This window comes from Ictidomys tridecemlineatus, chromosome 10, assembly GCF_052094955.1.
Source record: "Ictidomys tridecemlineatus isolate mIctTri1 chromosome 10, mIctTri1.hap1, whole genome shotgun sequence".
Taxonomy (NCBI): domain Eukaryota; kingdom Metazoa; phylum Chordata; class Mammalia; order Rodentia; family Sciuridae; genus Ictidomys; species Ictidomys tridecemlineatus.
In genome coordinates, this window is record NC_135486.1 from 5721973 (window position 1) to 5735813 (window position 13841).

Consider the following 13841-nt stretch of genomic DNA (forward strand, 5'->3'; position numbering starts at 1 on the left):
GCTTCATCATTTCCACCACATCCGAGGTACCCGAAGGCTCTACCACCCCCTGCCTTAGTTTTCTAATGTTAATGCTAATAACCGAGAGTGTAAGCAAAAGGAAGTTATCCAGTTCTCCATCAAGCCAAAAAGAAGGGTGTGGGTGGGAAGAGCTTAGAAATCCCAGGAGCTTCACGCAAGCAGCTTTCACCCAACCAGAGAAACCTGGGTGAGATGTGGGTCTGAGCACGGCGAGCAAGCAAGGCACAGGCCACCACAGCATGCTGGGACCCCGAAGTCACCAAGTCTAAAAACCAGGCCAGAACAAGGACGTCAATTCCAGGAGATCAGGGACATAATCTCTCTGCCCCACCCAGGCACAGTGATGTGCCAGAAAATGTGCCTCACGTGCAGAAATGAGACTCGGTCAGGAGAGGTTGGGCCATCAGCCAAATGGAAGTCACACGCCATTAGCAACGCACCCACATGTTCAAGGTTATTGGTGGTGAAAAGACCAAGTTGGAAATCAAACTTGGAGTGCCATCCCATTTTGTGTGTGTGTGTATATATATATATATAAGCAGGTGGAAGAACATATCAAAATGGGTACTTAGGTTAGGGATGGTTTTAACTTATTTTTATTTATCCATTTTTATCAACTCAGTGCACATTTGTTACACCCATGATAAGATGAACTTCTGAACCACCTGCTCGGCATGCCAAGTATGTGTCTTGGTCCTCGGTCACTACCTGGCTGGAGCACTGAGCCTCTTGTTTAACCCCAGGACTCCTTGGAGCTTCAGCTGGCAGAATGCTGGGGGAGGAGCAGGAAGCTCCTCCCGCTTCCCACAGCACCTCTGCCTCTTAAGACTGTCTCCAGCTCACATGCAATGGGAGAACTCTGCTCTCAGAGGGGCAGTGCTCAAAGACAAGGTAAGCATGACAGCCAGGAGCAGAGAAGGAAGGTCTCAGGACCCGGAGGGACACGACCCAGCTTGGCTCACCTCACACACTGCCTTACTGCATACTTTGGCTTTGTTAAAGGGGTTGTTTTTAATGTTAGACCGAGACTCATAAACAAGGTCTGCAAGCGAGTCCAAGACAATTCAGCATCTCTCAAGGGGAAAAGGAGACTAGGATTTGACCGGCGAGGCGTTTCATTCAATTAGTGCTGCTTACTGAGTTACCATGAGACTGTTGAAATCCAGCTACCTGACCACACCACAGGGACTCTCTCACCTGTGTTAAGCAGTAATGACCCGTCAACTCCTTGACAGGACACATGGCAAAGAAGGTGGCAGTGATCGGAGCCGGGGTCAGTGGCCTGGTCTCGCTGAAGTGCTGTGTGGACGAGGGGCTGGAGCCCACTTGCTTTGAGAGGACAGAAGACATCGGAGGGCTGTGGAGGTTCAAGGTAAGTGAGGTTTCCTTGCATCTTGACTGGGCGATGCTGCTATTTCAGGGTGAATCATAGCTACTTGTGGCCCTCTGCAGGGATTTCAGGGCGACTTTGATCCAGTTCTCTTGTTACATACCTGAGTCCCAGGCTGGCATCTCTGCCCAGGTCAACACTAGGCTAGCCCAGGTGCCAACCCAGGCAGACATCCTTTGTATCCAGCCACCGTCTCGTGGCCCATATTTTTGTCATTCTCCTGTGTTCTAGTTAGGGACTATACTAACGTTGGAGAACATCTTACAAAATAGCAGCAACAGGAATCTTTTCGAGGCACTATTTACTCCTTTTTCCATCACTGAGCCGAACGCTTCTTCAGAAAATGTGCACCACCACTTCTGATATTCTCTCCCACAAATAACCACGTTTGTTTCTCCAAACTACAGATTATGTGGTAGTATAACTGCTATGAAACTCTTCATTAAATATTTGTATTATTTCAATTTTTGCTATTCACCAAGTGCCAATAGTGACACTGCTAGCCATCCTTAAGGATTTGTATTAAAATCAGAAAGGCACATGAAGTTTCATAATTATTCCTTCCCACAAGCTTTCAAAAGGTACTGACTTGCCACTTCCTTGCTGTGAGATCTTGGGCAAGTGACTGACATCCCTGTGCCTCAGTTTACATGGTCCCATTGGGGATAATATCAGAGACGTGGAATTATCTCACAGTGCTGCTTTGGGGATGAGGGGAGATCATTTACATAAAGAACTTAGAACAGTTCCCGACTCCCCACAGAGTTCTCTGTTAGCTACTAACAGTGTCTACATACTTTATGGACTAGCAAGTGGAGAAGGAGGGAGGTTGAGTAGCTGGCCATGGCCACGCAGGTCGAGGTGTCACATTCAATCCCAGGGAGCTGAGCACCTACTTATCACTATGCCCTAACTTGTGTTCTTGCTCAAAAAGGTTAAACCAAAATTCGAGTTCATAACTCAGGAGATGCAACCTAAGGGTTATGTATTAGGTGTATCTAACTGAGGTATCGAGATACATGAGAACATTCCAGACAGGAGCAAAATGTTCAAATCCATGCAGAGGGGATGTAACCATGTCAGCAGTGGCCATCCAGAGTGCTCTTCCTACAGGCTGAGCAACTAGGGGTATGGCAAGGTCACCCGGAATATGTGCTTTGCCGATTAAACACTCATTCCAAAGGAATGTTTCTAACATTAGACTTCTCGAATGTAATCTGACCTGAGAAACACCTGTGTGGGTTCTTAAAGACACTGATTACCGGACCTTCAGAATCAGAGTCTCCTGGGGGTTTTAAAAGATTTCCAGTGAATCTTGTGATGAGACAAGTCTGGCAAGCGCTGCACAATATCAAGCGGGAAATATTGCTCTCAAGCACTCTCGGAGTCAGAGATCGATCCTCACATGAGACACATGGCTTTGCAGAGAGGAAAGCTGGAAAACCAGCTTGAATCACATTCATTTCTTACAAACTGGCCGTTAGTCTATTATAGCTGGTCCTGAGAGGGTGATATAAAATGCTGGTCATTTCTGTTGTGATTAAAGACATACTACCTCTCTGCAGGGGAAACAGTAATCAAAACTTCACAGGCTGTACCCCGGGCCCTCCTCGCAAGGATCTTTCCGGAGACTGACTGCCAAGGGGGCCACTTGGCCACTGGCAAGCCCCCTGCTCACAGGGAAATGCCTCTTCACAACTCTACCACCCCAAACCTTTTCTGTTTCCCATTTACTTACTGATGCATTACAATTCCACATCATGGCACCCGTCGTTACACATTTGTGCTGCACACAATATAATCTATCCCTTTTGTTCCCCGCCACCTCCCCTTTCCCTCCTCTTCCCTCCCTTTAGACCTCTACCCCATTCTACTATCTCCCTTCTATTTTCATGAGATCCCTCCACACCCAAAATTGGTTTATAAATGAGTTTTTCATTAATTTCTCTGATTACACACAATCCTTTGGAGATCACTTAAAACATGTAGTGATGACAGTTTTAAAAAAAAAAATGTAAAATCCTTGTCCCAAGCCCAGCTTTGGTGCTGAATTCTAGGAGAAGTTTCTCCAGCGCCCCCTAGTGCCATCTTGGGAGGGCAGGCAGGGCGGAGATCATGCTCTAGCTCTTTTCCCAGCACAGAAGCACTCAGCATGCATCTCTCTTCACTATGCCCATGGGAAGGGGGTCTTGGGATTGCCTTCACTGATATGTGAACCAGAAATTCAGGATGCAGATAAATAACACGCAGGGGAACATAATAGATGCAAAAGAACGCAAACGAAGGTCTGAGCCTTTGCATTTAACAACCTCACTGAGGTACGGAGAGAGCCATTAGCCTTCTCTGCCTATGCCCAATGCCTTGTAGTCATGGGGAGGTAACCAATGCACCCGGCTTTCCTGTTACACACAGGCCTCCCCTCTCCCAGGGCATGTGCCCAGCTATTTCAATTAATTTTCACATAACAATCTCTAGATGCCTCCGTCTCTTTCCTCTAGAGTCGGTCTGAAATATCACTTTGTCTCTTAAAACATGACTCCACCAAGGTCTAATATTTCAAATAAATTTATTTTCTCCAAAGACATTTTTCAGGGTCAAAGAGATGCCGGGCATGCCTCAGACAGTAAAAAGTGAATCAGACACCAGCACGGTCCTCGGCACATTTGTGATCACCTGGCCTGACGTTGTACACAGCCCGCACAGCGGCCTCCACTAAGGCAGGTCAAGGTTCCTTGGCTTTGATGGCATTCAAGAAATGAAAGCTCACCTTGGTAGAATTATTTTCACATGCATTATCTCATTTTATACTTGCAATAACCTTTAACATTATCTATAACTATCAACCCCATTTAACCATAAGGAAGTCAAGGTGAAGAGTCTTGCCCATATGACTAAGCAGTGACAGTTCTCAGAAGAAGCCACAGAACTGAGAATACACACATGTGGTCCACCACGGCACTGCTTCTCTCATCACGTGACTCACGCTGATTTGGGGATCTGTTAAAACCTCAGGGTCTTGTCCATTTGAGCAACTGATGATCCAAGTCACTATTATCCTGTTCTTGAGTGGCTCATTGCTCTACCCTACTTAGAAGAATTCTCATTTGTGTGTATTAAACATTAGTTGGTTTGATCCTTGGTTGAGAAAAGTCTATCTGACATCAACCATCTGTCATCACTGTCTGCCTCCCTGCTCCGGGTCTTCACAACTTTGACGATCTGCGTTTGTGTCCGTGGAAGTTATTGATTAGAATGTAGATCATAGAAGGATAAAAATGAGAAGCAGTTACCTGGGCCAGCACCCGGTGGGACTTGCGACCTCAGTATGCACTCCACCTGCTTTCCTCCTCCTCAAAGCCTTTCCTGTTTTATTTGGCATGTGATTGTTAGCTGCATCTGTTCACTTAAGAGTATTGTCTTCTCTGGATGAGTTTAGAGCAAAGCGCCATCTCCTTAATAGAAGACATAACGACAGCCTGACCTTGGTTTTTCTTGCAGAGGTTCTCCTAGAGAAGTTTATCACATCATAATTCACTATAATGGATTTTGGCACTCTGCTGCCCATTTGACAGAACCAAATTTAATCAAACGTGCAATATAATGATCCCATAGTTCTGTTTACCAGTGGTCTAAGATATAAGTTAACTTTTCCTAACAAGTTTAAAGAACAATAGAATAGAATAAAATTTATAGTATACTATAAATAAATAATGTTTTATAACAGAACAAAGTTTATAGTGTACTATCAGCAAATAGTGAATGCCTATTTTTTTATTATTAAGTCCTTTATGCAATGATAGAAAAGGCTCCTGGTTAGCATGACTCATTCAATAAACATATTGACTGAAGCCTCCTATACTCCAGACTCATACCAAGTGCTAAAAATACAGAGGTGTACTGTCCTCTGTCAAGGAGCTTGTACCTCAGGAAGGAATACAAAAGAAAATCCCTTTCAGAGTGCAATTTTATAAGGGCTAACACGCTGACTGCTGTTGGAATCACAGAGCCTCACCCAGTGGGAATTAGACTTCCATGAGGTGGTGATGCTGTTATTTCTTGACAATAACTAGGGATGGGGTCTGTGAACATGCAGATAGAGAGTCCCAGGCAGAGCAAACAGCATATGCAGAAGTATGGAAGCTTGAGAGACCTGAGTCTTAGAGGACACAGAGTCACAGCACAGCTAGAATATAGGAGGCAGGTGGAGGAGTGACAACTTTTGAGGCTCCAGAGAATGGACAGGGTCCATCCTGAGGAGACTGTGTCCCTTGTAAATACCTGAGTCGGGAAGTTGCATGAGAAAACTCTGAGGGATCGAGGCCAGTGATTCAAAGAGATGCCAGCCCAGTGAAAGACGGGAGCCTGCAGGGATGCTAGACGGCTCCCTGACTCCTCTGCACATCTGAGTAGCGAGGGAGCTCTTCCAAAACACAGGCATCTGGGCACAATTCAGACCTACTCAAACTTGGTGGTTTTCAGAGCTCCCGAATCCTCTAGGGTAACTGGCCACCAATGCTTTTGGAGACCATAGTTTTGTGTTCAGTGTCAGACAAAGAAGTAAAAAGTTTCAAACATATTCATGTAGTACAGTAGATGGATGTAAGATCCATCCCAAAGAGTGAAAAGATAGCATGAGAGAAAGTTTTCAAAGAAAAGTAATTTTATTATTTCTAACTTTGTAGAATAACTATCCATCATGGGAGCAAAGTACTGATTGGTAAAGTCAATATGACGATGTTTCACAAAAAAAAAAGGACTAATGTGTAGGTTTTTGTAATTCATCTTCATAACAAGCGAATCTAATTTTGCTTTATAAGTTTGCTCTCTTGAATAGCTTATATATATTCTACCTTGAATCTTACTTAGTTTTGACAACCTTTCTATTTTCATAAAGTCAAAAATACTTTAATCTAGTCCATGGTCAAAGATGATCTATCCAGGGCTATGATTGTGGCTCACTGGTAGAGTACTCTCCAAGCATGTGCAAGGCACTGGGTTCGATCCTCAGCACCACATAAAATAAAGGTATGTGTCAACGACAACTAAAAATATGTGTATTTTAAAAAGTTGACAAATCCCAAATCACTGTTACCTGAACTAATTTAGTTTTAAAATACAGTTTTTTGACATTCTGAAAATTTCGAATGAGGAAAATCCTCATATGACCATTTGTCTCAACCAAGTAAACTGCAGCAAATTTGACCCATAAGCAAATCCAGTCTCTGTGTGCATGAATATCATCTTTAGGAAGTGCTTGTATTTTAAGTAAACAAGTAAGTTCATTTATCTGTTTTGGAATCTGTATCTCCCTGTCCTTGTCTTGGTTGACTCCAAAGCCCCTCTTCTCTTCGTTTCTTCACTTTCATGTCCCCAAAGCCCTAATGCATTTTAATTCCATAGACTAATAAGCTCCATACAAACCATAGATGTTTGCATCTTACCCCTAAGTTGAAACTCCAGGCCTGCGCAGAATAAACACTTGATATGTATCTGTTTATGAAGTCAGTATTAATCATCTTCCTTTTCTCCTGGGAAAACAACACCCATTTTACCTAGGTTTATTCAAACACATCTATTTCATCCAACTAAATGTAGGAAGAAATAACATTTTTAAAAATTCTTTTTTATATATATTTTGTTTTGTGGGGTGCTGGGGATAGGACCCGGGGCTTCATACACGCTGGGCAAGTGCTTTTACCATTTTATTACACCCCCAGCCCAACACACTTTTTAAACTACTGTCTACCAATGAACACATCTATAAAGATCTTCAGATAAGAATCCTAATATCATCATCATTTGCTGATAAACTGCACAAGCACGACTCATGAAGGTGAGCCTTGCCCTGGTCACTACATGGGCTCAGGCACCAGAACAAGATCTCACCACTCAAATTCCCTTAAAATTGGCCTGACGAAAATCCACCACATTTTAAAGCCAATTCATTGAGTCTTAAAAACAAACAACTAACATCCTGGCTATAGCTTAACAGTCTAGTTTGACTGATTTTAATCTATGGTTTCTTTTAAAAGTTTACTCTAGTGGTATATAATAATAGCAAAAGAGGCAAACACTGACTGAGGACATATCTTGAGCCAGGCATTGTGATAAGTGCCTTATTATGCTGGAGTTATCAGTGAGTCCCATTGTGCAGGGAACAATGAGGAGACTGGCTTATGTAATTGTCCATGATCACCAAACCATTAGAGGTGGCGGGATTGGGATATCAGCCCAGTCCCTCTGATTCCAGAAAGCCTTACTGATTACTCTGTGTTACTCACAAAATTATCTGGTCTGATCTTACAAATATTCTTTTTTTTTTTTCTTAATGAAATATTTCCTATTCTGAGCACTTGATTGGATAAGAAGCTCAGGCACTCAGTCTTGCCAAGGACATTGTGTTCAGTCAAAAACCAGTTTGGCTTTAGTATTATGAAATTTGAAGCTAGTATTTGAAAATTAAAATATCATTGTTTATTTATCCAGTTTAGATCATTGTATCCCTGCATCAGGCAGAAGCCCCTCCATATTCTATGGCAAACCCCCTTAGGATTCCAATACTTGCTTACAGTTAGCAATAATATCACAGTCAACACTGACCTCCCAGGAAACTGGCCTGCCCTGACTAGCTGTTCCCAAGCCATGTGCAATCGTGACAGGCATGGTCCAAGTTTTGATTCTGTCCAGGAAAATTAAATACACACCCATGAAAAAAGACCTACAGTAAGTAAGAGGGGTGGAATGATCATGAGTGGGTGAGAAGACGAGAGAGGAAGGAGGGCAGAAGACATTTAGGAACAGCCTCTATTTAGCAAGGATCCTACATCATTTAGCTTTGGCACCCATATTGGTGCTGCTAACCCCTGAAATTAGGACACAGTGAAGTCCAGGACACAGAGGGAGCTTTTCACTTAGGAGACAAGACCCCTTAAGTGTACTCTTTTGAACTCTTTGAGATCAAGTTTAACCTCTGAACAGAAAATACTAGAAATCTCAGGTTGGTGACGCGAATGCACCCGTGCAGTTATTGGTACCCGTCAGGGCAGCGACCCTGGTGGACTTCTGTGCTGCGGTGAGCAGTGAGCCTTGACTGACAGCTGTCTAAGCTTTGGCTTCCTCACTAAGGAAGGCCACCGCTGCTGTGCACTGCTGCAGCCCTGTGCACACAAGAGGGGGCTGGAACTCGGGGCACTCACTGGTCCCGACTCAAAACAGTCTGAAGGAGGTGAATTCAAACTCGCATCTAACTCTAGAGACCAACGCCCTTCTGCTAGTCCACACTAACCTCCACCTAAAGATCAGGCAGGAAAGAAATGTTCTGTGAGAACAAGGATGAGAAAGAACATGCACGACTGATCTAGGGTGGAGCTGGACTAGAGGTGACTCTTGGCTTTCCTTTGTCACACGCTGTGGAAGACCCTTTGGGGCTGTCTCAGGAAGTCTGTCACTTCTTTCGGTTGGTGAATTCCTACAGGCTTTCCGTGTCTTCATACCGGCCTTGATGCTGAACCGAATCAGCGCGTGCTATTGCTCTGCCTTATGCCTCAGTGTGTGCATCCTCAGAACACATATTGGGCTCTTCTTGGGTAGCATCATTTAAATTTCCTAATAAAGCCTCTTTGACCACACACTGATTTCACAGACTTTGAATCACCATACTCAGGTCTTTTCAGATTCCCCATGCAGGGCATTCTGCAGAGCACTATTTGTAGGAGAAATCAGACTCAACCATATGGCTGCTTCAGGTTTTGCCAAAGCACATTTGTTGACATCAGAAATCAGGTTTAAGGTTCGATCGGTGTCAGCGCTCCTCACCTTTATCACTGGAGGAAGGAAAAGTTGCATAAAGCACAGGCAGGCAGATACAAAGCCAGATGTGAAAACTCCCCACTCCCAAATGTACTCATTTTACTTCAAACTCTCTATCTTGTTCTCTGTCCAATGTCCCAGCATGTTGTGGTCCCTAAAGAGGGAAAGGGTGTGTGAAGCCTCTTGAGGGCAAATTTAAGCAGTTAACTGGTTCCCAGAAGATGACATTAAATAGGTAGAGACTTGGGACACTAAATATCCTGCAATGTGCCAAATAAATGGTCCCCGCCACACCCATCAACAGCATCCCATTCAGCAAAGCTGGCAAACGCACACAGGTCCCAGCACAGGAACACACTGCACCTCTCCACCCATGCATTCTATCCTGCTGCCACATTACAGAGTCACTTGGCACAGGAGTGTGAGGAAGGTGGGAAACCAAGGGATTGTTCCAGTACATGACCACCCCTAATTATTTCACTCCCTCCTTCAGGAAAATGTAGAAGATGGCCGAGCAAGTATCTACCGATCCGTCATCACCAACACCAGCAAGGAAATGTCCTGTTTCAGTGACTTTCCTATGCCTGAAGATTTCCCAAACTTCCTACACAATTCCAAACTTCTGGAATATTTCAGGATTTTTGCCAAAAAGTTTGATCTTCTAAAATACATCCAATTCCAGGTACTGTATTTTGGGGGGAAATAAGTTTCTCTACGTTAGTTCAGTTCACTTTTAAATAAAAAAGTTATCCTGATGATAGAAGAAGTTGTGAATAAACTCTCTTTGTTAAAAGGTTAGAGCATGATACTAATCCCCCCAAACAGTGTGATTGCTCCTGCCTGGTCTTGTAGATCGTTTACATTAATAGAAGAAAATCAACTGTTAAAATTGAACATTTAATGATGATAATATTAATGGTAAAACTGCATTTAAACTATATCCATTACCATTGATGTCCCTAGCTTATTTTCCTTGAGAGGATATCTGAAGAAAATCAGATTACTTTTTTAAACATCTCTATAATGGGATTTCTTGATATGTGTTAAATAAACTTGGTACTCTCCCTTCACCTCAGAAGCCTGTGGGAACTATCCCTGCTAATTTCACAACCTCCAGCAACACACAGATGGCAGATCATTTTGAAATACATTTGGAATCATCTTTTCCTTTGCTTTCTCAAAAACAAATAATCAACAACAATAACCAAACATTGTCATTCCACACACTGCCTTGTTATCATTAACATATTCTCTGAGGACTAGTAACTCTATAGAAAATGAATTTTAAATTATTGAAAATGAATTTTAAATTATATTTCAGATAAATACTGTTAGGCATATTTGTTTTGATACATCTCATTTTCTTAGTAATTCTACTTTTACATGTACCAGGCTTGTATCATATTAGTTTTTAATTATTAATTTTTATGGAAGTCTATATTTGTAAACACTGTTAAAATGTGCAGTTTTACCTAATATAGTTTATCCCGATTCCTGGTACTTTTATCTTGTGAATGGCTGGTTCTTTAAAACAGAAGCTTAATGGTAGGTCTTTGTCCATCTAGCTATCAATCTAGGTAACAAACCTACAGCCCTCCTGTAAAATGCAGTTTATACTCTCTGTTCTTCTAAAGATCATGTTAAAGTTACAAGGGAGCTGTTTCTCCTGTTTATTATGTTACTGCTGCCATTGTTTTCTGGAGGGTGGGGATTTCCGTTTACTGGTCTCTGCCCTGATTAAGTCATAGATGTTAGGACTTGATTCAAGAAACAGTAGATACTAGGGCTGACAGTTCAGAGATAGGAAAACAAATGCTGCATGAAAACCATCTTGCCTTTCACTGATGTTTATTCACATTGTAGTCTATGCTGCATCAAGAATTAATAAAGTGAATGTCACCTCATTTAAAAAAAAAAAAAAAAGGCCAGGTGCAGAGGTGCACAACAGTAATCCCAGCAACTCAGGATGCTTACAAGTTTCAAGCCAGCCTCAGGAAATTAGCAAGATCTGGTTTCAAAATTTAAAAAATAAATAAATAAAAGGATTGGGAGGGCTGGGATTGAGGCTCAGCCTTAGAGCGCTTGCCTTGCACTTGTGAGGCACTGGGTTCGATCCTCAGTACCACATAAAAATAAACAAAACAAATAAGGGTACTGTGTCCATCTGCATATATATATGGATGGGGGATATAACCCAGTGGTAAAGCGTCCCTGGTACCAAAAAAAAATTAAAAATAAAAATAGAAGAAGTAGGTGAACTGTGCAAGGCTCTACTGAGTGGCAATGTAACCTGCACCAGCTTCTCAACTGCAGATGAAACCACGCAGAGAGCTTGTTCAAGTGCAGACTCTGGTTAAACAGGCTTCCAATGACAACTCAGAGTCTGCACGTCCTTCAGGCTCCTGGGTGACCTAAAGGCCCTGGTCCTCATATCACACCTGGAATAGCAAGGACTCACAGTGCTTGGTTAATGGGCAACTCTGAGCTACAAATCTGAGAGCTTCTCTCAGCTGCTGTCTACCCACCTATTGTGAATCTCTTTCACATGTTTTCCATCCATGTCACCTACCCATTTTTAAATTGAGACAGCTTTAAAAGTCACCAAACTGGTATTTTGAAAAATGTCTAATTTTTTAAAAAACAATATTGTGCTAATCAGCTTCAGAGAAGGAAAGGTTTATTTTGGCTCGTGGTTTTGGAAGTCTCAGTGATGTTCAACTGGCCCACTGCCTTGGGCATGTAGGGAGGCAGTAGCTGTGGAGGGGAACCCACAGTGGAGCAAGGCTGCCAATGTCATGGCATCTGGGTACAGAGACAAGAAGGGACTGAGCCCAGTGTCCCCTTCTAGGGTACACCCACAGTGTCCAGACTTCCTCTTGCTAGGCCCCACCTCTTAAATGGTCCACCACCTCCCCACAGTGCCGTGGGCTGGAGACCGAGCCCTTGGTGAGTGGGCCTCTGGGGGACACTTACCCAAGTCATAGTATGTACAGAGGAGACTCAGATACCTGAAATCCAGAGTTACAGCATGTCATTCCTCTAGACGTGTGGCAAGCTCTGCTTCCATTGGTTTCTTAAATACCTCCGGCATGAAACACTTAGGAACACTTTTTTAAACTACTAGACTTCCAGACAATGGGCTTGTTAAAAACAATTCGTGAAGCAATAAATTATTTCAAGCAGATGACATCCTGAGCTGCACAGCTAACAGGTCATACTCTCAACAATGATGAACATTAACAATGCCACTCAAAGGAGGGCTGACAACCTGCCAAGCTCTCTGCTGAGTGCTCCACGTGAGAAACTCTGTTCCCCCAGAGTCCCCACACAGGGGCACCCTAAGAGTGTCTTGACAAATGCTCGCTGTGGGGCACTTGAATGGCATGAGCAGACTTGCCTTCCTTCTCTTTTCTCCCTCAAGTCCTCCCTCAGGACAGGGTCCCCACTGCAGAGTCAGGCCTGGTGTGCAGAGCAGCACATCCCTGGTGCTGCCTGTCGGAGAATGGGAGGGGCACACTTGGCACTCTTCGCCTCATGGGCCTGCAGGGACGGGCGCTTGGAGGAGAACTAATGGGGGTTCTGCATCACACTCCACCCACCCCCACTCCCAGGCCCCGGGAAGCCCACGCCAAGCCTGAGCCTTTCTCAAATGACGCCTTCTGTGTTTGCTCCAGACGACCGTCCTCCATGTGAAAAGACGCCCAGATTTCTCATCCTCTGGCCAGTGGGAGGTTGTCACCCAGAGCGCCGGCAAAGAGCAGAGCGCCACTTTTGATGCAGTCATGGTTTGCAGTGGCCATCACATCCTGCCCCACATGCCCCTGCAGTCCTTTCCAGGTGAGGCCAGGGGATTCGAAGTGGGGAGCAGGTGTCCTGGATTGCTGCCAGGGCTGGGGGAGTGGAAGACTGGGATGGAGCTGGAAAGATGAGACTCCAAACACCATCCATGTATCAACCTCTTTGGGTCTTCATCACACGGATGTCCTTTAAAGTCACAAGGCTTTCCAGAGAATTCTCACACACACTGGCTCTGCGCAGAAGAGGCCCTGTTAGCCCTGTGCCTGCCCAGCGCAGAGGAGTCTGTTGGATCTCTGGAGCCCAAGCCTCAGAGCCATGCCCAGTCAGCAGTCCAGAGGGAGGGCCTGGGACTCGGTGCTGCCACAGCACTGTGACGGGGAGGAGGGCAGGAGAGGGGCACTGCCACGGTCTGTCCTGAGGCTGCCCCAGCCCTCCCTTGCAGGAAGACCTGGAATGCAGTGCTCCTCCTGCCCACTCAGACTCCGGGGCTGTGGCAGGCTTGTTCAGGGCACTTAACAGGCCATCACGCTTGGGCCCTCCTGTCCAAAGCAATGGAACCCAAACAGAATCACCTGGCAGACTGAGAAACACACCCTAGGATTTCTGATCCCATATACCTGGCAGGAAGCTAAGAATCTGCAGTTCTAATAAGTTCCCAGGGGATCCTGACATTGCTGGCCACGGCCCCCATTTTAAGAAACAAGGTATAATGGTTCTTGCAAGTAACAACACAACCAAAGACAAGTACTTCAATAAAGTCATGTGTTCCTGGGAAGAGTGACCCGGGTGACCAGGAAAGCACACGGAGATGCTTATCTGCAAT

General features: G+C 44.3%; 1 protein-coding gene across 4 annotated transcripts in view; it reads left to right on the forward strand.

Annotated features, from left to right (window-relative positions):
• The first annotated feature begins 753 nt into the window (after positions 1 to 753).
• Positions 754 to 13841, forward strand: part of Fmo2 (flavin containing dimethylaniline monoxygenase 2) — a 31125-nt gene continuing 18037 nt past the window's right edge. For 3 of the 4 annotated variants that reach the window (XM_078022297.1, XM_005319816.5, XM_078022296.1), the window contains exons 1-4: positions 754 to 912; positions 1257 to 1393; positions 9714 to 9902; positions 12895 to 13057. In XM_078022297.1, the coding sequence (XP_077878423.1) occupies positions 870 to 912; positions 1257 to 1393; positions 9714 to 9902; positions 12895 to 13057 (532 nt within the window). In that variant the 5' untranslated portion in view covers positions 754 to 869. The remainder of the gene's footprint in view (positions 913 to 1256; positions 1394 to 9713; positions 9903 to 12894; positions 13058 to 13841) is intronic. The other variant, XM_040277596.2, reaches the window with a different exon arrangement.